Here is a 22775-nt window from a genome sequence, read left to right as displayed (position 1 = left end):
TGGAGGGCTGCCCACACGACAGGACAAGGAGGAAGAGGTGGTGGTGCCACGGCGATGGAGGAGCCCGACGAGGCCCCATTTGTACCGGCGCTGCTCGTTGTACCAGGACCTCACGGACCAGGCATGGAGGAGGAGACTCAGGATGAGCTGGGAAACCATCGCCCATATTTCTGGCATCTCATGGCACACCTGGCACCGCTTGGCACTGGGGGAGGACACCCTCTCCCGGTGGACGTCAAGGTTACGGCGGCCTTGAACTTCTACGCGACGGGGTTGTTCCAGTCGCCGAGTGGAGACCTGTCCGGCATTTCCCAGGCATCGGTGCACAGGTGCATCCGTGCAGTGACTGACTCCCTGTACGACATCGCGGATCACTATATTCAGTTCCCTGTGGACCGTGTCCACCAGGATGCCCGGGCAGCAGGCTTCGCTGTCATGGCCAGGATACCCATGGTCCAGGGGGCGATCAATGGGATGCACGTCGCCATGCGGCTACCATCGGATAACAGGGATCTGTTCACAAACCGGAAGGGGACCTACTCTATGAACGTGCAGTTGGTATGTGACCACCGGATGAGGATCATACACGTCTGCACCCGGTACCCGGGCAGTGTGCATGACTCCTTCATATTGGCACAATCGTTCATCACCGCCATGTTCGAGCGAAACTCCCCCCTACCCCGGCTGGGGCTGGTTGCTGGGCGATAAGGGTTACCCGTTGCAGTCGTGGCTGATGACACCTATACGGAGGCCACAGTCTGACGCGGAGCCCCGCTACAATGATGCCCATGCAGCGACCAGGGGTGTGATCGAGAAGTGCTTTGGGCTGATGAAGATACGCTTTAGGTGCCTGGACCGCTCGGGAAGGGCCCTCCAGTACCCTTCGGAGAGGGTCGGCCACATCGTTGGGTCTACTGCGTCCTGCACAACGTAGCCCAGCAGAGGGGCCATGTGCTGGAGGCAGAGGAGGGGGAGGGGGAGGGGGAGCAACACGACGAAGGGCGGGCCTCCCAGATGAGAATGGGGGCAATGTACAGGACAGACGGGCTGTACATGGACGGGAGGCTGCCCACCGTTACTGGCTGGGCCAGCGGGCACGGGACAAGTTGATAGCCGCACGGTTCACAGACAAGGGGGGGAGGTGGGAACCGCCGAGCATGGGCACGGACAGCTCAGCACCAGCCCACCACCCTCACCCCACCCACCCTCACCCCGCCCACCACCATATCACCCGCATGCGCACCACCCCTCCATTGCACATCCACCTGCGGCACAACGGGCAGGGCTCACCTGGTCGCCAGTGGAAGCGGGTCTATTGCATGCCGTGGAGCATGATGACAACCCGCTCTGCGATGAGCTCCGGGCTCTACATCGTTAGATAATGTCTGTAGCACACAAAGACTCCGTGAGACGAATAGAGTAAAGTCGATGAGGCTTTATTCAGCGTGTCTGTTCCCCAGCAGCCCGATAGTAAACTGGCCTGCGGGGGAAGGCACCGGCTTCTTATACTTCGCCTTCAGGGCGGAGCTTGAGGTCAACGGCCAACCAGGACCCGGGATCTGTCAGCCAATGACATTAGGGCTTCCAGTCCCACATGACCCCCAATACATACTACCACATTCACCCCTTGTCAAAATTGAACCCGGCGGGGTGATGCTTCGTATGGTGGTAAGGGTTTACAGGCTGGTCCTGGGAGGATAGAACAGTTACATGGTAGTACAGTATTGGACAGTATCGTCCTGTTACAACTATTTACAGAGGGTATAGGAAAAACAAAATGTTCATTGGACAGTCCATCTTTGTTTTACATCGACGCCACGAGTCGGTCGGGCGGTCTGGTCGTCCGTGTCGATCGCCTCGGCCCCGGCGGTGGTGGTGGTGCTTGTACCAGTGTTGTCGCCTCCGGGAGCCGCACGGTTTCAGCTGTCGGTGCAAAGGGGAGGGGGACTGATCCTCCTGGGAAGGGGGCGGTCGCGGGGTGCGGCGGTGGCAGGAAGGGGGGCGGTTGGGTTGATGGTGTCGGGGGGGGTGTGCGTGGTGCCGGCGGGCGCCAGATCCCGCAGGGAGACCGTGTCCTGTCGGCCGTCGGGGTACTCCACGTAGGCGTACTGGGGGTTTGCGTGGAGGAGGTGAACCCTTTCGACCAACGGGTCCGCCTTATGTGCCCGCACGTGCTTTCGGAGCAGGATGGGTCCTGGGGCCGCCAGCCAGGTCGGCAGCGATGTTCCAGAGGATGACCTCCTAGGGAAGACAAGGAGACGCTCGTGAGGCGTTTGATTAGTGCTTGTACATAATAACGACCGGATGGAATGGAGAGCGTCCGGGAGGACCTCCTGCCACCGTGAAACTGGGAGATCCCTGGACCGTAGGGCCAGTAGGAGGGTCTTCCAGACCGTGCCGTTCTCCCTTTCTACTTGCCCGTTCCCCCGGGGGTTGTAGCTGGTCATCCTGCTTGAGGCTATGCCCTTGCTGAGCAGGAACTGGCGCAGCTCGTCACTCATGAAAGAGGACCCCCTGTCGCTGTGGACGTATGCGGGGTAACCGAACAGCGTGAAGATGCTGTTCAGGGCTTTAATGACTGTGGCCGCGGTCATGTCGGAGCAGGGAATGGCAAAAGGGAAGCGGGAGTATTCATCCACTACATTAAGGAAATACGCGTTGCGGTCGGTGGAGGGGAGGGGCCCTTTGAAATCGAGACTGAGGCGTTCAAAGGGGCGGGAAGCCTTAATCAGGTGCGCTCCATCTGGCCTGAAAAAATGCGGCTTGCATTCCGCGCAGATGTGGCAGTCTCTTGTGACTGTACGGACCTCCTCTAAAGAGTATGGGAGATTGTGGGACTTGATGAAGTGGTAAAACCGAGTGACCCCCGGGTGGCAGAGGTCCTCGTGGAGGGTTTGGAGGCGGTCAATTTGTGCGTTGGCACATGTGCCGTGGGATAGGGCATCGGACGGCTCGTTCAGCTTTCCGGGCCGGTACAAGATCTCATAGTTGAAGGTGGAGAGCTCGATCCTCCACCTTAAGATCTTGTCATTTTTAATCTTGCCCCGCTGTGCATTATCGAACATGAAGGCTACCGACCGTTGGTCAGTGAGGAGAGTGAATCTCCTGCCGGCCAGGTAATGCCTCCAATGTCGCACAGCTTCCACTATGGCTTGGGCTTCCTTTTCCACTGAGGAGTGGCAGATTTCTGAGGCGTGGAGGGTTCGGGAGAAGAAGGCCACGGGTCTGCCCGCTTGGTTAAGGGTAGCCACTAGAGCTACGTCGGAGGCGTCGCTCTCGACCTGGAAGGGGAGGGACTCGTCGATGGCGCGCATCGTGGCCTTTGCGATGTCCGCTTTGATGCGGCTGAAGGCCTGGCAAGCCTCTGTCGACAGAGGGAAGGTCGTGGTCTGTATTAGGGGGCGGGCCTTGTCTGCGTACTGGGGGACCCACTGGGCGTAGTACGAAAAGAACCCCAGGCAGCGTTTCAGGGCTTTTGGGCAGTGCGGGAGGGGAAATACCATGAGTGCGCGCATACGTTCGGGGTCAGGGCCTATTATCCCATTGCGCACTATGTAGCCCAGAATGGCTAGCCGATCAGTGCTAAAAACGCACTTGTCCTCGTTGTACGTGAGGTTCAAGGCTTTGGCGGTCTGGAGGAATTTTTGGACGTTGGCGTCGTGGTCCTGCTGATCGTGGCCGCAGATGGTTACATTGTCGAGGTACGGGAACGTGGCCCGTAACCCATGTTGATCAACCATTCGGTCCATCTCCCGTTGGAAGACCGAGACCCCGTTTGTGACGCCAAAAGGGACCCGTAGGAAATGGTATAATCGCCCGTCTGCCTCGAAGGCTGTGTACTTGCGGTCACTTGGGCGGATGGGGAGCTGATGGTAGGCGGACTTGAGGTCCACGGTGGAGAAGACTTTAAACTGGGCAATCCGATTGACCATGACGGAAATGCGGGGGAGAGGGTACGCGTCTAGTTGTGTGTACCTGTTGATGGTCTGGCTATAGTCAATGACCATCCTTTGTTTCTCCCCTGTCTTCACTACTACCACCTGCGCTCTCCAGGGACTATTGCTGGCCTGGATTATGCCCTCCTTTAGTAGCCGCTGGACTTCGGACCGAATGAAGGTCCGGTCCTGGGCGCTGTACCGTCTGCTCCTAGTGGCGACGGGTTTGCAATCCGGGGTGAGGTTCGCAAACAAGGACGGGGGTTGCACCTTGAGGGTGGCGAGGCCGCAGATAGTGAGTGGGGGTATGGGGCCGCCGAATTTAAACGTAAGGCTCTGTAGGTTACATTGGAAATCTAATCCCAGCAAGGTGGGGGCACAGAGTTGGGGAAGGACGTTAAGTTTGTAGTTTTTGAATTCCCTCCCCTGTACCGTTAGGGTAACTATGCAGAATCCCTGGATCTGTACGGAGTGGGATCCTGCAGCTAGGCAAATCTTTTGTGCGTTGGGGTAGGTAGTTAAGGAACAGCGTCTTACTGTGTCGGGGTGTATAAAACTTTCCATGCTCCCGGAGTCGACTAGGCATGGCGTCTCGTGGCCGTTAATTAGGACCGTTGTCGTCGTCGTCTGGAGAGTCCGGGGCCGAGCCTGATCGAGCGTAACCGAAGCGAGCTGTGGTTGTAGTAGTGGGGTGGGGTCCGTTGTTGCCGTCCAAGATGGCGTCGGGGATGGACAAAATGGCCGCCCCCATGCGGCGTACAGGTCGGGGGCGGTCCAAGATGGCGGCGCCCCTCCTCCCCTCGTGGTGGTCGGGACCCAAAATGGCGGCGTCTGCGGGTCGCACAACGGCGCCCCTTCCCCCGTGGTGGTCGGAACCCAAAATGGCGGCGTCTGCGGGTCGCACATGGTGTGCTGGGGGGTCTGGGGAGCGCTAGGACCGCGCGGAGTTCCTTCACTGCGAGCGCCAGGGCCGCGGGCGCTAGGACCGCGCGGAGTTCCTTCACTGCGAGCGCCAGGGCCGCGGGCGCTAGGACCGCGCGGAGCTCCCTCGCCGGGGACAGCGGTGGTCGGGGCCCAAGTCGGCGGCGCCGGCGGGTCAGGCGTGGGGCCGCGAGCTCGAGGAGCTCCCTCACCGGGGACAGCGGTGGTCGGGGTCCAGGTAGGTGGCGCCGGCGTGTCAGGCGTGGGGCGCGGGACGGGGGTGAGGGTGGCGTTCGGGACGCGAAAAACCCCTCCCTCTCCGTGGAGAGTGTTGGCCGGCACCCAAATCGGGAGCGCCGGCGGCGGGTCGTACATGGACTGCGGGGAGGGTGGTTGGGGAGCGTAGGCGGCGTGCAGGGCACCCAGTTCTCCTGGGGCCGCGGTGGTCAGGACCCAGCGCGGCTGCGCCTGCGGGTCGCACATGGCGTGCTGGGGGGGTTGGGAGGCATAGACTGCTTGTAGGGCTCCCTGTGGCCCCGGGACGGCGGCGACCTCGCGGGATCGGCACACCACCGCATAGTGGCCCTTTTTCCCGCAGCTTTTGTAGATGGCTGCGCGGGCCGGACAGCGTTGTCGGGGGTGCTTCGCCTGGCCGCAGAAATAACAGCGGGCACCCCCGGTGCAACTCGGCGTTTGGACCACGCAAGCCTGTGGGGTGTCCGGGGGGGGGTAGGGGGTTTGCCGCGACGGGTACGTACGGGGCCCAATGGCCTGCCGCGCGGTCGGGGCCGTAGGCGCGGGTATTACGCGCGGCGACATCTAGGGAGGCTGCTAGGGCCCGTGCCTCTGAGAGTCCTAGCGACTCTTTTTCTAGAAGTCTTTGGTGGATTTGGGAGGATTGCATACCTGCCACAAAAGCTTCGCGCATTAACATGTCCGTATGTTCGTTTGCATTCACCGACGGGCAGCTGCAGGCTCGTCCCAAAATCAGCAGCGCGGCGTCGAACTCGTCCATCGATTCTCCGGGAGCTTGCCGTCTTGTCGCGAGCGTAGATTTGGTTAACTGGGCGAACGTAGAGATTTCTCAGTGCTGTGAACGCCGTCTGGAAATCGTCGGTGTCTTCAATGAGGGTGAAAATCTCCGTGCTCACCCTCGAGTGCAGGACCTGCAGTTTTTGTTCGTCTGAGACTCGGCCTGTGGTCGATCTGATGTAGGCCTCGAAGCAAGTCTGCCAGTGTTTGAAGGCTGCTGCTGCATTCACTGCGTGGGGGCTGATCCTCAGGCATTCTGGAATGATCCTGAGCTCCATAGTCCTTTTTAGGCACGCTTAATAAATTGTAGCGCACAAAGACTCCGTGAGACGAATATAGTGAAGTCAATGAGGCTTTATTAAGCGTGTCTGTTCCCCAGCAGCCCGATAGTAAACTGGCCTGCGGGGGAAGGCACCGGCTTCTTATACTTCGTCTTCAGGGCGGAGCTTGAGGTCAACGGCCAACCAGGACCCGGGATCTGTCAGCCAATGACATTAGGGCTTCCAGTCCCACATGACCCCCAATACATACTACCACAATGTCTGACTCATGGCCACAGTAACACCCTCCACCCGGACCATGCCTGCATGCGGCCTTGCCACTGCAGCGCACGGTCCTGTCATCTGCCCGGGGGGATGGCGAGGGTGACCCGGGGTGGGGGGTGGGGGCACACTCACCTGAGCTCGACGTCCTATCACCCCTCACACACACAATGGCGTTCATCTCACACCCCACCCCCGCACGCATCGGACAGAGCACAGAGGCAGCTTCTGTAGGTGTGAAAGTAATTTTAATGACAAACAGCTCATACACGTGCCCTAGCCCCTATAACCAAACTGTGCCCTGCACCTGTGCCAACTTACTCAGTGTCTAATTTTTTTGGCCTTATGGCCGGGTGGGAGAATCGCCCGGGCGCCGCGCGTGTCCCGCCACGCCGTCCCGACACCCGCAGGCGATTCTCCCAACCCCCCCCAAACAGGCGCGGAGCGAATCACGGCTGTCCGCTGGGAGAATCGCCGCTTGCCGTTGCCGAGTGGCCTGCCCAACACGACAGGTTCCCGCCGGTGCCATCCACACCTGGTCGCTGCCGGCGGGAACACCGCGGGAACGCTGGGGGGGGGGGGGGCTGTGGGGGAGCGAGGGGGGTTCCTGCATCGGGGGGGGGGGAGCTCAAAAGGGGTCTGGCCCGCGATCAGTGACCACCGATCGGCGGGCCGGCCTCTCTGAAGGAGGACCTCCTTTCCTCCACTGCCCCGCAAGATCGATCCGCCATCTTCTTGCGGGGCGTCCGCGGGTAGGACAGCAACCACGCATGCGCGGGTTGGCGCCAGCCAATCCGCACATGCGCGGGTGACGTCATTTATGCGCCGCCGCTTTTACGCGGCGCCAAGGCCCAGCGCGTGTAAATGACACGGCGCCGCTCCTAGCCCCCCGGGGTTGGGAGAATAGGGGGCTGGGAACGGCCTCCGACGCCGGAGTGAAACACTCTGGTTTTCACTCCAGCGTCACGACTTAGTCTCCCGATGGGAGAATTGCGCCCCCTGTGTGTGGGTGTCCTGGGTGGTTGTGTCCTGTGTGTGGGTGTCCTGGGTGGTTGTGTCCTGTGTGTCAGTGTCCTGTGAGTCAAGTCCTGGGTGAGTGTGTCTTGTATGTGGGTGTCCTGGGTGGTTGTGTCCCGTGTGTCAGTGTCCTGGGTCGACTGGGACGGGGGCCTGTTGGTGTGGCTGCCCTCCCCGTTGCTGGGTGTGGCCCTCCGGCGTCGCCGCACTGCCACTGGGTGGGGGCGTCGTATGCCTGATGGCCCGGGTCGTTCCATGTCCTGTGTTGTACCCTCAATATCGATGCTTAGAGAGTAAACGGTAAAGAAGGTTTTAATAAGATCAGAACTAGCCTGGTGCCGAGACTGATGCTAACTGGGTGCCGCCCACAAGGTGGCCCCTTATATACGACTCCCAGGTGGGCGGAGCCAGAGGCTGAGTCCCCCAGGGTTCCAAGCCCGGTCTTAAAGGGGACATCACCTTACATGATGATAAGAGTACAGTAACCGTTCATCACATTCACCCCCTGTTTTTAAAAAAAGTCCGGCGGGGGTGAAGTGCCATCATAAGTCCAGTCGTCTCGGCGGCCTGATCGTCCTTAACGACCTCCTCAGCTCGGGCGGTGGTGCATCGGTCCCGGGCGTCTTAGTTGAGGGTACATCCGGGAGCACGGTGGTCAGAGCCTTGTTTCGGGGTGGGGGTAGCGGATCAGGGCGCAGGGGGAATAGTTGGGGCTGTGGGTAGTGGTGCCGGCGCCGGCGGGGTGTGCAGAGGGGGGGTGGTGCTAGGGGGCGCGCGCGGTAGGTGCCCACCAACAGGGGGTGGGGCCGGGAGGGGGGTGGTGTAGTGGGTGCCGGATCCTGCAGGGGAACTGCGAGGAGGAAGTGGGGGAACCAGCGGGTGCCAGATCCCGGAGGGAGACCGTATCTTGCCTGCCGTCGGGGTACTCGATGTAGGCGTATCTGGGGTTTGCGTGTAGTAATAGGACCTTCTCGACCAGGGGGTCAGTTTTATGGCGCCTTGCGTGCCTCCGGAGAAGAACAGGTCCCGGAGCCGTCAGCCAAGGTGGAAGTGAGACCCCGGAGGTAGACTTCCTGGGGAAGACAAACAATCGGTTGTGAGGGCTCTCATTCATGGCCATGCAGAGGAGCGACCTAATGGTGTGTAGGGCGTCGGGTAGGACCTCCTGCCAGCGGGTGGTTGGGAGACTTCTCGACCATAGGGCCAGAAAGACCGCCTTCCAAACTGTCGCGTTCTCCCTCTCCACCTGCCCGTTTCCCCGTGAGTTATAACTGGTCGTTCTGCTCGAGGCGATGCCTTTGCTGAGCAGATACTGACGCAGTTCATCGCTCATGAATGATGTACCCCGGTCGCTGTGGATATAAGCGGGGAAACCGAACAGGGTGAAGATGCTGTGCAGTGCCCTAATCACGGTGGCAGAGGTCATGTCGGGGCAGGGATGGCAAATGGGAAGCGGGAGAACGCATCGATAACGGTGAGGAAATAGGCAATGCGGTTGGTGGACAGGAGGGGGCCCTTGAAGTTCATACTTAGTCGCTCAAAGGGCCCCGAGGCCTTCACGATTCGAGCCTTGTCTGGCCGGTAGAAGTGCGGTTTGCACTCCGCACAGATCTGGCAAGCCCTGGTCATGGCCTTGACCTCCTTGGTTGAGTAAGGTAGGTTGCGGGACTTGATAAAGTGGACGAGCCGGGTAACCCCCGGGTGGCAGAGTTCATTGTGGATGGCTTGCAGGCGGTCCTCCTGCACGTTGGCGCACGTGCCGCGGGACAGGGCATCTGGGGTCTTGTTGAGCTCCCCTGGACGATACTTGATATCGTGCGTGTAGGTGGAGAGTTCGATCCTCCGCCTCAAAATTCTATTGTTTTTTATTTTGCCCCGTTGTGCGTTATTGAACATAAAGGCGACCGACCGTTGGTCGGTGACAGAGGTGAACCTCCTACCGGCTAGGTAGCGCCTCCCGTTCATCACATCCTGTGGGAGCCCTGGCACGTCCTGGGGGTGGTCGGCATCCGCAGGGACGGGTGGGTCGAGTTTGGTCCTGCAATACACAATACAGCATGCATGGTTAGACACGCAGATGGGGGAAGGGGATGGGGGGGGGGGGGGGGGGGGAGGAGGGGAGGAAGGGGGGAAAGGGGGATGGGGGGAAGGGGGGTGGGGGAGAAGGGGGCAGGCAGTGGGGGGTCTCACTTGGTGCTGCGTCGCCCCCGACCTCTGCATCCGCAACCTCCCGGTCCTCGGGTCCGCCTGCAAGGTCCAGGGCCCTCTCTTCATGAACGGTGAGGGGGCGCAATTCAGGTGGACCCCCTCCGGTCCTCTCATGCTCCCCGTTGTTATGAGCGCGCTTCTCCTTTGGGAGAGTGGGGGGGGGGGGGGGGGGGAGGGGTGACATAGATAAAGGGCAACAGTGTTAGGCGGACATATACTTGCAGACCAGCGGTTATGTACATGTTGGCAGAGGTTCACACTGCGTCCTGCCAATGCAGCCTGCATGGGTGGGTGCAGCCATGTCGGTTTCATCTAGGGCTGTGCCGCACCTCCTTGGGGGGGGGGGGCGATTGGGTGGGGGGGGGGAGGTGGGGGGGGGGCGGAAACTGGGGAGGTGGGGGGGAGGCTGGAATGAGGCTCTCATTTAGAGACAGATAGATATAATGCATTCGAAACAGAGGCCCCAGCTGCTCTTTGCTCTGGCAATGCCAATAAAAACGATTGCAATTTTAAAGAGAACATTTACGTATTGTCCCAAGAATGAACTGAAAAATAAATATAATTGCATGATTTAGAGCTCGAAGGTTTATGATGCTACTTTGGTTTTTCCTGCAGCTCACCTAGCTGAGTATTGAATAGGTTCCATGTAATATGACACTTAGGGCGCGGTTCACTTGCCGCACTGCGCTCAAGTGAGAGCACAACATAGCCGGAGAATCCCGGGAGAGGCCTCCAGCAGGCCTCACGAAAGTCTCCGCGCCTTGCGGGATTGACCACAATGTCTCGCGAGAGGTCAGAGTCGGAACTCTGCCCAAAATGAATTGGACCAAATAATGCTTGCAGAAGTAAACCTACATATGGCCTACCTGCCTGGGATCCACCAGCCTCCGTAAATACTCTGGCCTCCCCAGGGAGGCTGCTGCTGGGCACTGTTCAGCACTGGTCCACACAATGGATCGATACTCAGGGGGGGTGTCCAGGGCCATCGGAGACCCTGGGTGGTCAGAGTCAGTGCAGAGTGGCTCCCAGGCCCTTCCCCTGAAATGTGGGCATCTTGGCACTGCCAGGCTGGCACCTTGGCACAAAGTTCCCATATGGCACTGCAAAGCTGGCCGGAGCACTGCCTGGGTGCTAGGGTGGCAGTGCAAGGGTGCCCGAGTGCCAGGGTGGCAATGCCAAGGGTCACAGGCAGAGTGGTCCATACCCATGAAATGAGGGTGGAAGGGGATCTGAAGGATGCGGGAGTGCAAGGCAGGTAAGAAGGGGCCTCTGGGAGATTGGACGCGCTATAGGTGGGGGTCGTGGAAGGGAGGGGTTCTGAAAGGGGGCTTGGGGGGCCTGAAGAGGAGGGCTCCCAGGAACCCCATAGCGAGGTGTCCTTGCTTAGGGAGTGTGAGGTAGTGCCCATGTGTGTGAGGGGTGACATTGCACATGAGCAGGACGTGTGGGGCTCACTTAGGGCGTGATCCACCGGCTGATTTGCTCTCTCATTTGAACGCGGTGCGGCCGGTGAACGCCGGGATAGCCCTCTCTCAGGCTTCCTGACAGTCACCATGCTTCGCAGGATTCACCCAAGTCCCACAAACAGTCCGAATCTGAAATACGCCCACAAGGGGCATGACCAAATGGAGCGCGCCGAAGCCGGTTTTAAACCGGCTTAGACAAATTTACCTGGTATCCACTGGCAACGCGGGATCCACCGGCTTCCCCAGCGAGGTCGCAGCCGAGCGCCGTTCACCACTGGTCCACACAAACGTAGAACAGGCGGAATGGCACCCGGGCGTCTCCCCGGCCATTTGAAACCCCTGGGTGGCCACCTGGGACTGCCAAGGTGCCCAGGTGGCACTACCAAGCCGGAAGGAGCACTGCCTGAGTGCCAGGGTGGCAGTGCAAGGGTGCAAATGCCAAGGGTCAAGGGTGAGGGGAGTGCAGGACATGTAAGGAGGGGCCTCTGAGCTGTTAGAGGTGTGATGGGTGAGGCCCTGGAAGGATAGGGACCTGTGGGGGCCTGAAAAGGGGGTACCCAGGGACCCTAAAGCGGGCTGACCTCACTTGAGGAGTGTGGGTTAGTGTCCATCTGTGTGTGTGTGTGTGGGGGTGGGGGGGGGTGGCATTGCCCCATGGAGGCAGCATGGTGGCACAGTGGGTTAGCCCTGCTGCCTCACGGCGCCGAGGTCCCAGGTTCGATCCCGGCTCTGGGTCACTGTCTGTGTGGGGTTTGCACATTCTCCCCGTGTTTGCGTGGGTTTCGCCCCCACAACCCAAAAGGATGTGCAGGGTAGGTGGATTGGCCACGCTAAATTGCCTCTTAATTGGAAAAAATTAATTGGGTAAAAGACATTGCTCCATGGGTCAGGGGTGTGGGGGACCAACAAGCTCACTTAGAGATCGGAGCACCCTATCAAAATAGCGGCCCGATCTCTGAGTTGAGCTCCCCAGTGCTAAGTGTGGGCTAAACTGGCAAGAAACTCCTCTGGGTCTAATGCGTCAGTATTGACTCAGCCTTCACTGTTAACATCTTGACAGTACTTGTGACCCATTGGATTCCGATTACTTCTTAATGAGGGTCAGCGGGCGGGATTCTCCGGCCTCCGAGCCACGTGTTTCTAAGCAGCACGCTGTTCGCTGATGGCGGGTTTCTTTGCTCCCACCCCTGGCAATGGGAATTCCCATTGAAGCCATCCAATGCCAATGGGAAGCCCGCGGGCAGGGGACCGGAGAATCCAGGCAAGCATTTATTTTTATGCGATCAACTTGTTCTGGCAGGTTCTGCTTTGCTCAACTCTTAGCTTGCCTGTCTCTGAGAGTCAGAAGCTCATGGATTCTAGTCACATCCCGGCACCAGACCGCATATTTCAGACCATCGCTTCAATGAAACATGGAGAGCCACAAACAGGGAATTGGAGTTTAGGCCACAATCTGATCAGCCATGATCTTCTGGAGTGGCAGAGCAGCCTCGATGGGCCAAATGGCCTAATCATCCTCCTATTTCCTATGATCGTATGAATGACACACTGTTGGGGAAGCAATCTTTTAAATGAAATAAACCAAGGCCTTGTTGCTCAATAAGAGGGTTACAAAAGTCCCTGTTGCATGGTTTGAAAAAAAAAGAAGCACATGGTTCCCTAATAGGCTGATCAACAGTTGTCCCTCAGTCAGCAATACAATAAACACAGGAGCAATCCATTTATTTAATTGTTAGCTAGACACAATTTATCTGTTGATTTTTTGACATTGCTGGATTGCTGTTTTGTCCGCAACACAACAGTGCCTGCACTTCAAAATGGATATTGTTGAAAAGAGCTACATCTTGCCGAAGCTTTTTGCCTTGCACTCATCAGGACAAACACAAGAATGCCAAATTTCAGAAGATCGCAACAATTTCTACAATGGGTGGGGAAGGGTCCTGTGATTGCTTGGCAAGTCAACACTTCAACGTGTAATTAATTAGATATGAATATGATACCCCGAGGATAGAATAAATTATTATATAAAAGCTAATTTTTCTTTTCTTGCTGACTACAAATTGAATCAAGATCACCTGAACCCAATTGGTATAAGATCCTTAGCAGGCACCAAAGCATGGAGACATTTTTTTGACATCTCTCAGAATTCAAACTGAAAGGTATTTTGACAACCTTTGTCATATATTCTGTGAAATATCTATTTATAAACTTCTAAAGTGTAGCTATTAGCATGTTACAATTTTTGGGTGTGTGTGGGAGGACATTTCTGTGAAATAATATTCCACATTTCACAATGTTGTGAAAATAAGTCATATTTTTGACTCAGTTATAAGTTTGGCTTGCAAGAAAAAAAAATCTTTTAATTTATCCCAGTTGGAATGAAGTCACCTTTGCTACCCTTTATACGCATATATACATACTGGAAATACACATTACATTTTTTGCCTACAAGGTCTTTATAAAGCTGTATATTTATATTCATTGCAGGGATATGGGTTCTCCAGCAAGATCAGCATGATTTAGCAATCCCTTAGTTGCCTTTCAGAGAGTAGCAGTTAGTCTTCTGCTTGAGCTGCTGTAGTCCATACTCCAACAGTTAGAAAGGGATTTGCAGGATTTTGAGCAACAGAAATGGCAAAATATGACCAAATCAGGATAATCTGAGACATGGAGAGACATTTGGAGGAGTTCTCATGAAAATGTTGCCTTCTCCCAGGTGGGAGAAGTTGCAGATTGAGAGTGATGTCAAAGAAGATAGGGTGAATCATGGCAGAGCATCTTTAGGGGATGCCGGGGCGTAGTGGTATTGTTACTGGACTAGCAATCCAGAGACATAGGGTTCTGCTCTGGAGATCCACGTTCGGATCCCGGCAGGCCAGATAACCTATCTGGTTATCTTTAGAAGTCTAATGATGACCATGAAACCGTTCTTGTAAAGACCCATCTGGTTCACTAATGCCCTTTAAATGCCCCTTTGAATCACTGAGTGTCTTTAAGACAGAGATAGATAGGTCCTCGATTAATAAGGGATCAGGGATTATGGGGAGAAGGCAGGAGAATGGGGATGAGAAAATATCAGCCATGATTGAATGGCGGAGCAGACCCGATGCACCAAGTGGCCTAATTCTGCTCCTATGCCTTATGGTCTTATGGTCTTTAGGGAAGGAAATCTGTCCTCCTTATCTGGTCTGGCCTATATGTGAATCCAGAGCAAAGTATGGTTAACTCTTAACTTCCACTTAGAGTTGGGGAACAAATGCTGGCCTGGCTGTACTAGTGCCTCTCACATCACGCAAAACAATTAAAAAAAATCTTGTGGATGGTACAAACTGCAGTCACAGTATGCTTGGGGTGAAGGGAGTGAATGGTCAACGTGGTGGATGGACTGGTATTCAAGAGGACTGGTACTAACAATGTCCAAAACAAATTTTATATTCCTTTGAAAATTACCCTGCCATGTTAAATTGTTAATCTGGAAACACTTAAAAAGAATATTTCAGTAGATGACTTAAATAACTGCAAACTTAATTATTCAAAACTACATGGGTTGCATGCACATTCCTGGAAAGATTGTCCCAGTCAACTCTACCATACAGATGAAACATGCTCAAAACAGACCAAATAATGTAACAGACTATATTAACAAGCTGGGAAAGAAAGACTTAACACCCTCTGTGGTATCTTGAAAGACTGGTGACCACCAAGTAGATTAACTAATAAATAGTTTATTAAGGTAAGTAACAGGGAGTGAGATGAAGGCGACTGTACTCCACAACTCCAGACTCCAGGGAAAACCTGCACTCAGTCCCAGGATTCACACTCTCTGGCCCGGTTGTCCGAATGGGTCACATAACCCTCTGAGAACTCGCCCTTTAAAGGGGCATTCTACCAACCCTCACAGATTGGTGTGATCCTAAGGACCGGAGGATTCTGAAGTTCGTGGTGCTTCCAGAGAATTGCTAAGGCTGTCTGCAAGCACTTTAACAAAAATGGGGAAGATAAAGATGCCAAGGGCTAAATCGTTGGCTTTGAAAGCAGACCAAGGCAGGCCAGCAGCACGGTTCAATTCCCATAACAGCCTCCCCGAACAGGCGCCGGAATGTGGCGACTAGGGGCTTTTCACAGTAACTTCATTTGAAGCCTACTTGTGACAATAAGCGATTTTCATTTCATTTCATTTCAAGACCCATTTGACTTTTATTCCCAGCAGAATCCACAGATTGATTTGTTGGTAGAAATCTAAGGGGGTACCAGCACCCAAGTGCACATAAGAATCTTCCATAGTGTCAGTCCTTGTAGCTCAAGAAATGTATTCATTGGTTTAATAAAATTGAAAATAAAATGCTTAAGTCTGATGGAAATGTGCATCTAAAGAAGAATAGCAAACAGATGTGAGGAATTTTGAGGCTACAATCTAACCTTGAGTCCTATAACATTGAGAAACAATTCAAGATTTGCCCTATTCGAAAGCCAGAATGCTGTAGGAGCTGGAACATATGAATTGGGAGAGGAGTAGGCCATTCAGCCCCTCGAGTCTACTCCGCCATTCAATCAGAGCATAGCTGATCTGATCTTAACCTCAATTCCATTCCTGCCTACCCCCCAACAACCTTTCACCCCCTTGTTAATCAAGAATCTATCTAACTGTGCCTCAAAGATATTCAAAATCTTAAAATAAGAACAGGCAATGCTGGGAATACTTGGCAGGTCAGGCAGCAGGTGCTGGTTATTTCCATAATTTTTCCTTATTTGAGATTCACCCCGTCCGTTTGTACCTTTACCTTATCTCGCTAATATGGTTTTACCAGGCTTCTATTACTTCCTTCTTTTGACTATTTTGAAATCGGAGAGCTCTCCAGAGTCTTTGCATGTTTCTTCCATCTTCCCCCTTGCCGATGTTACAATAGCAAAGGCTCTTTGTTTGATTCAGCTGCGTGCTGTGCTCCTTAGCGTTTACTCTTTGTATCTGTTACATCAAATCAATTACAAGCGTGTGGTAACACAAAGATCACTGATGCAATTGGCGTAATCGTTTTGGTTTACTCTGCTCGTGTTTAAGAAAGCTAAGGCAATTGGGATGTCAGACATTGTGTTTGTTAAGGAAATTGAACAGATGATTGTCACTGCAGGGACACTGGTGTCTCCTTGCACAGCTCCAGTCACACGTGAGGGAATAGACTAAGAAAGAGCAGCATCATAAATCTCACAGACTATCTCGCAGCATAGTGTTGTACACCAAGGAGCTGTTAAACAAACAGTTATTCTGAGTAAACCTTGACAAAGCTTGAGATATGTAGCTTTGTAAGTGTGCCTGTTGTAGGCACGATAAATATTCGATTTGCAAGATGGTTGCATGAAATAAGAATAACTTGAATGGTAACTGGAGTTATTTAGAGAGCAAGTTCATTTATTTTGTGAACACAGCCCATTTATATGCCATTAGTTATCCAAGTTCAGGTCGCTTAACCGAGAAAGTGACTGCGACTAAACACAATTCATTAATTTTTGTACGAAATGTTGCATGTTTGGAGTAAACTGTGATCTGCCAGTGTCATGTCCATGGAAACAGGCAGCAGAAGGAAGTCCAGCTTGAAGAGGAGGTGGTGCAGTGTTACATCCTGCCGTGACGGTACAAATCAGTATAAACAAACATTAGCTAAAGTTTTTGTTAAATATTTACATGCTCACCTAAATTACTGTTTTATTTATTGACAGAGCTGATGAGTATATTAGTTGTGATTTCTTGCAGAATAAACAGGTCCGCCTCATACAGAAATGATGAGCATCAATTTTCCTTTAGTCCTTTGGAGCACCTGCCTGGCAGACAATTTTCCTTTAATTATTGCTTCAGCACTCAAAAAAGTGCATTAGAGGCTTTAAAAAAGACTGTGTGTATGGCTTCTAATAATGTGTAACTTTATGTGCTTCAGCAGAATTAGCAGTTTAAAAAGAAATCAAAATCAATCCAAATTTTGGTTGGAATTTTACTATAAACCTTTTATTTTTATTTTTTTTAAGATCCTGAATTTGCACATCTTGGTGCCCTGAAACCATTGCCAGGTTAGTACAAATGAAAACACGTGAGATAAACATTGACATGAACAAGACTCGTTTTGATCAGTCTGATAATGCCATGTGATTCCCCGTTTGACACTTTGTTTTGTCTAACTCAGTGTGTGAGTTTGAAATGGAAGGACCTGAGGGGATCATTGAATCAAAGCAAGTCGTGCAGGAAGGCAAAGCCAATCCCACGGAGGCAGTTGATTGTAAATGGTATATTCGAGCACCGCCAAAATCCAAGGTCAGTGTTGTCCCCAGCAGTACAAGTATTTCAAAGCATCAGAAGCTTGCAAAGACTTATTCATTGTCGTGAAATAACTTTTTGGGCTGCGATATCGAGTCTACACCGACCCTCTGAAAGAGCCCCCCACCCAGGTCCGCTCCCCCGCCCTCTCCCGCAACACCACCCAACCTGCACACCCTTGGATACGAAGGGGAAATTTTAGCATGGTGAATCCACCTCACCTGCACATGTTTGGACTGTGGGAGGAAACTGGAGCACCTGCAGGAAACCCACACAGGCAGGGGGAGAACACGCAAGCTCCACAAAGGTAGTCACCCAAGACCGGAATTAAACACGGGTCCAAGGCGCTGTGAGGCAGCAGTGCTAATTATTGTGCCCCCGTGCCACCCCCATGATTCTACTTGTCACATTTTTGTCAATGTCATCAACTCAACGTCAACTTGTCAGTGATTTTTGATTGTGGTGTTTAAATGAAAGAATAATACTTCTCAAACAAATTAGTATTGATTACCTTTGGTATACACTTTGAATACTCCTGCCGAACACTTTACTGTCAAATAAGCTGCATGTTGTTGCCAAATATTTATGATGATACGCAGAGCATTTTTTAACACATTTTGTCTTGTACCATGATGGTTAACATTTGGATATTTACAAAGTTTTTGAACTCATAATAAAAGCATGATACTGCAGATGCTGGAAGCATGAAATAAAAACAGAAAAAGCAGGAAAAAACTCTGCATCTAAGGAGAGAGAAACACAGTTAACATTTGGAGTCCACCATGACTCTTCTTCAACTTGAACCGTAAACTGTATTTCTCCCTACACAGATGCTGCCCGACCTGCTGAGCTCTATCAGCTTTTTTCTGTTTTAACTTTTGAACTCACAGTGACGTCAGTGACCCGGAAGATGTGTGACCCCCTAAACATTGAAGCACGATTGTAGAAATCATGGGCAAAGGGATATTGCACCAATGTGAAGAAGAAAATGCAGCTTCTGCACTCTGCAACTGTAAAATAGAGTCACCACACTTCCCTAATCTGGCAAATGGTATCTGTCTATTTCAAGCTTAGTGTAAGCCTGCAGTTTCTAATTTAGGTTTTCTTGCAATTTCTGTTCGGTGTAACCTGAAATAGTGAAGCTTGTAATTTTCTGAAAAAAACGAAGCATGATCTCCAGGGATTCCTCTGTTTTCACTCCCATGCGGTAACTCCAGTGGAAAACATGTTCAAACACGGAAAGAGGATATCGACCACATTTCCAGCAATAGATACAATAGAGGAATAAGAGCAGCTACCAGGTAATGATTCCTGTGATGATGTGAAGCATCCATTTGGTGTTTGCACCTAAAATGCGGAACTTCAGTGGTGGCCCGGCACTATTTTGTCATTGTTCTGGGAGAGGTGTTTTCAGAACCCCAAAATGTATCATGGAGTTCAACCAACCTCTCTGGATTGTTGCTTTTGAAGCACACGGCTTGTTCCCCAGGTGTGATATTACAATTATGGACACGTGGTTTTTAAAACAAAACAATGTTAATTCCATGAACTCAAATTAACCTATTAAATAAACATTGGATCTCTTAACACCCCTTACTTCAAAGATAACCCCGAAAATAATACAATACTAAATAATCCCTCAAAATGTTCCTTCAAACATCCAAAAGGCTTCAAACCTTCAAAACAGTAACACACCAGGTCACAGAATATATATATTTTCTGTTTGATGGCAGAGATCTATCAGTTTGGTTGACTTCAGCTCCAGCGCCTTGCTTTTCTTCCTGCAGCTCTCTGGAAACACACAGGCACACACAAGCTGCTTTTTCAAACTGAAACCAAAAGCAGAAGTGAGCTCAGCTCCCCCAACCTCTGACATCACTTCAGTAATATGATCATCTCCATTCCTTAAAGCTACATTGCTTAAACATCCATTTCTTAAAGGTACTCTCACATGACAGTCATTAACTTTCCAAACAGACGCTCATAGACAGGACTGCATTTTGTCATTGTGGATGGACAGGAGAGAGGTGGTGGTTCCCGCTGACAGGTGGGAAAGCTCAGGCTTATCCTGCCTCAGCCATTTGCCGGGCCCCTGGCTGTATTTTACCTGTGCCAGGCAGTTAATTGATTTCTAGGGAAAGGGAGCCAATGAGTCATACCCAGCGAGAGTTGGGGGAGATGCCAAGGGTGGGGATGGGTTTGCCACGGGTGCAACCACTGCCAAACAGGGAGCAGCCCCTCCCCCTCTGCGGCCCATAGAATAGCTGAAAAAGATCCCTCCCCCACACAATTCTGCAGGTATGCAGCTGGTGTTTACCGAGCAGTGCCCAATGTGGTGGAGGTCCTATCCACCATCACCAGCCAGAGGACGAGGCCTTAAATTGGCCTTTGAAGTGATTCAATTTGCTTCTGGGTGGAAAGCTGTACTCTACCTTTCCCGCCACTGGTAAAATAACAGCAGAAAGGTGATCGCCTCACCACCTTGTTTCTAGAGAGCTGGTAAAATCCAAATCATTGGGTAGAATTTAATCCAGTCGACTCGAGTCACACTGCTGATTGGAGGGGTGGTGAGAACCCCACATAACCTCCTTTGAGGTACACCTGCCAAATTAAGCACAAGTCAGGCACTTAAAAGGCCAGCAGTGGGCTTTCCCTCAAATCAAGGATCCTGCAATCAGAAATCCCATCTCCCTGAAAGCTGCTGGCCAATCAGAGGTGGCAGAAGTTCACTGTGGGAGGTGCAACTGGGGAGCGGTGGCAGATAGTGGTAATGCATCCAAAAGAATCCCAGGATTAGTGAGGGGCCCAGGCCATGGGTGTGGGGGGGGGTCATGGGAGAGGGAGGAAAAGGTTCAGAGGCAAGGGCCTCTGAAAATCCTCCCTCGCACCTCCCGCTTCTCGATGCCGGAACCTTTAATCAGGAATGGAGTGCCTTTGAATGAGAAACACTTTCCTGGAGCCTGCAAGAAAATGCAACAGGCAACTGCCCTGCCTACCACTGGAGGGCTGATGAGGCCTTTATGTAGGCGCTAATTACCCATTTAGGGGCTTCAACTGACAGCAGGTCGGGAAGACTATCCACAAGGCTTTCCACCCCGGTCTTAATTGAGGCAGAGTTGGGTGACTGACAGGTTCCCACCCGTTACTAGCCCCCCCCTTCCCCTGCTCATTTAAATGGCCTTCTCTGCCTCCAAAATTCACCTCCCATTATGTATGTTTTAACTAGAGAGCAATACCTTTTTTTCTACCAATTCAGTGACTGCCAGGGAGAGTGCATTTTAGAAAAACCGAATTGCATTTGAGGGGGTGATTGAGATCAAGACAAAGACAGTCCTGAAGCCACTCAGCAAGTCAGGGAACATCTGTGGAGGGAGAAACAGAGTTGTTTTAAGTCAATGCCATTTCATCAAAACTTAATATGAATGTCAGCATCCATAGTAACATGAATCAGCAGAATGGGTGTTACAGAAGTCCTGATTTGTTGCATTTTCATTGTTGATGATCGCACAGATGTGAAAGGCTTTTGTGGGTGGGAGCTTTGAAATATTTTTGGAAAAGACCAACATTAGTTGGAGCATTTCACATTTAAAAATGCACGTTTGTACTGCCTGTATGTTACAGATTTCGAAATAACCTGTGGGTTGCTCCAGAACACAAGCCAAAAAACGGTAGCAAGAAAACTCAGACCATCGAATTGGGAGAAATTGGGGCCTGCAGTCTTTTCCAGAAAGTCACAATTACATAGGCATTACCCCCCATAGATCCAATGACTATCCAGTCTTTGTTAGTGCTATTGCTTTACAAGAGCAATGTCGCAAATCAAATGTGTGTACCCTGTTTTTTTATGTCGTCTTGTCTGTTTTCTTTCAATCACCTCGCTCATCAATTCTTGCATGTTGGCATGGTCTCTGATTCAATCAATAACTCTGATAGTCCGTTTCACTGCATTGCAATCCTCTGAGTATATATGCTCTCTAAACTAAAACACTTAAACTTAATCTTATTTCTACTGTGGTGAATGATATCTGTATACATATGTACCCTTAATGCGGCCCCTTTAAGACCGGGTTTGGAACCCTGGGGGACTCCGCCTCTGGCTCCGCCCCCAGGAAGCTGTATATAAGGTTACGTTCAGTAGGCAGCGTGCAGTGAGCACACTTCTTGACAGCTGTCTGGTTTTCTGGTTATTAAAGCCTTTGTATTATCAAACTCCTCTCCTGAGTTGTAATTGAGGGTATCTCAATTTAATAACCAGACTACATCATGATGGACAGCGGTCTAAAGCCGGAGAAGCTCAATTTGGACACTCGGTCGCCAGAAGCCACTGAAATTTTTAAATACTGGCTCCGGTGCTTTGAGGCCTATCTGAATTCCTCAGAGACTGAAGTTGGCGGACCTCGCAAGCTGAGCTTACTACATGCCCGGGTGGGCCACCGACTATCCTCCGTGATCGAGAAAGCTACGACGTACGAAACGGAGGTCGAAATCCTACAGAAGCGCTTCGTAAAGCCAATAAACGAGGTACACGCCAGACATTTGCTCTCGACCTGCCGCCAGCGCTCCGGGGAAATGCTAGATGAATACTTGGAGAGACTCACCGCGCTCGCCAGGAACTGCGATCATAAAGAGGTGACGGCAGAAGTCCACATGAACTTACATATTCGTGATGCTTTCGTATCCGGTGTCCAATCCACGTACATCTGGCAGCGGCTCCTAGAAGATGGAGCGAAGGACCTCCAAGGCATGGGAGCGCTCGCCTCTTTCCTGGAAGCGGCCCACCATAATCTCCGCACGTACTCCGCAGACCTTGCGAACCCCTCTTGATCCCCTCCAGACTCGGCCATGCTTCAGGCCTGCGCCGCGCGGTGACCCGCTCACACCGGGGGCCCCCAATGTTATTTCTGTGGGCAAGGCCAACACACACGCCAGCACTGCCCGGCCCGCTCCGCTATCTGCAGCGAATGCAGAAAGAAGGGGCACTTCGCGAAGGTCTGCCTGGCTGGGCCCAAAGGCCAGAAACAAAAGTCTCATCGGGCCCAGAAATCGAACTCCCGGGACCACAGGCCCCGCAACGCGGCTGCGCGGCGGCCGGACACGCCTATCTCCGACGCGTCATCGGCCTCGTGCGAGTCATGGGGGCGGCCAGCTTGATGGCGGCCATCTTCAAAACTCAAAACGTGTGACTGACGGCGGCGGCCATTTTGCGAGTCCGATTCAACCGAGGACTCTGACTGCCCGCAACCAGGATCACGCTCGATCAATCTCGTCCGAAGCACCTGCGAAACTCAATGATGCAGGTTCAAATCAACGGCCGCGACACCCCCTGCCTTTTTGACTCCGGGAGCACGGA

General features: G+C 52.6%; 1 protein-coding gene and 1 long non-coding RNA gene across 10 annotated transcripts in view; one reads left to right on the top strand and one right to left on the bottom strand.

The window, feature by feature from the left end:
• The window catches only part of neto1l (neuropilin (NRP) and tolloid (TLL)-like 1, like), a 414770-nt gene that overhangs the window by 187589 nt on the left and 204406 nt on the right, over positions 1–22775 (top strand). For 8 of the 9 annotated variants that reach the window (XM_072467143.1, XM_072467140.1, XM_072467142.1 and 5 more), the window contains exons 5-6: positions 17140–17181; positions 17295–17422. In XM_072467143.1, coding sequence (XP_072323244.1) covers positions 17140–17181; positions 17295–17422 — 170 coding nt within the window. Of the gene's footprint in view, positions 1–17139; positions 17182–17294; positions 17423–21046; positions 21572–22775 lie in introns of those variants that run through there. The other variant, XM_072467146.1, reaches the window with a different exon arrangement.
• Positions 1972–16063, bottom strand: LOC140385229 (uncharacterized). The gene is made up of 3 exons (XR_011933318.1): positions 15903–16063; positions 9388–9485; positions 1972–2241 (listed from the first exon to the last, which is right to left on the bottom strand). It is a non-coding gene; the product is annotated as an uncharacterized lncRNA (long non-coding RNA).

Source organism: Scyliorhinus torazame, chromosome 11, assembly GCF_047496885.1.
Source record: "Scyliorhinus torazame isolate Kashiwa2021f chromosome 11, sScyTor2.1, whole genome shotgun sequence".
Lineage (NCBI taxonomy): Eukaryota > Metazoa > Chordata > Chondrichthyes > Carcharhiniformes > Scyliorhinidae > Scyliorhinus > Scyliorhinus torazame.
Note: the sequence above shows the minus strand (reverse complement) of the source record. Positions and strands in the feature narration are given on the sequence as shown.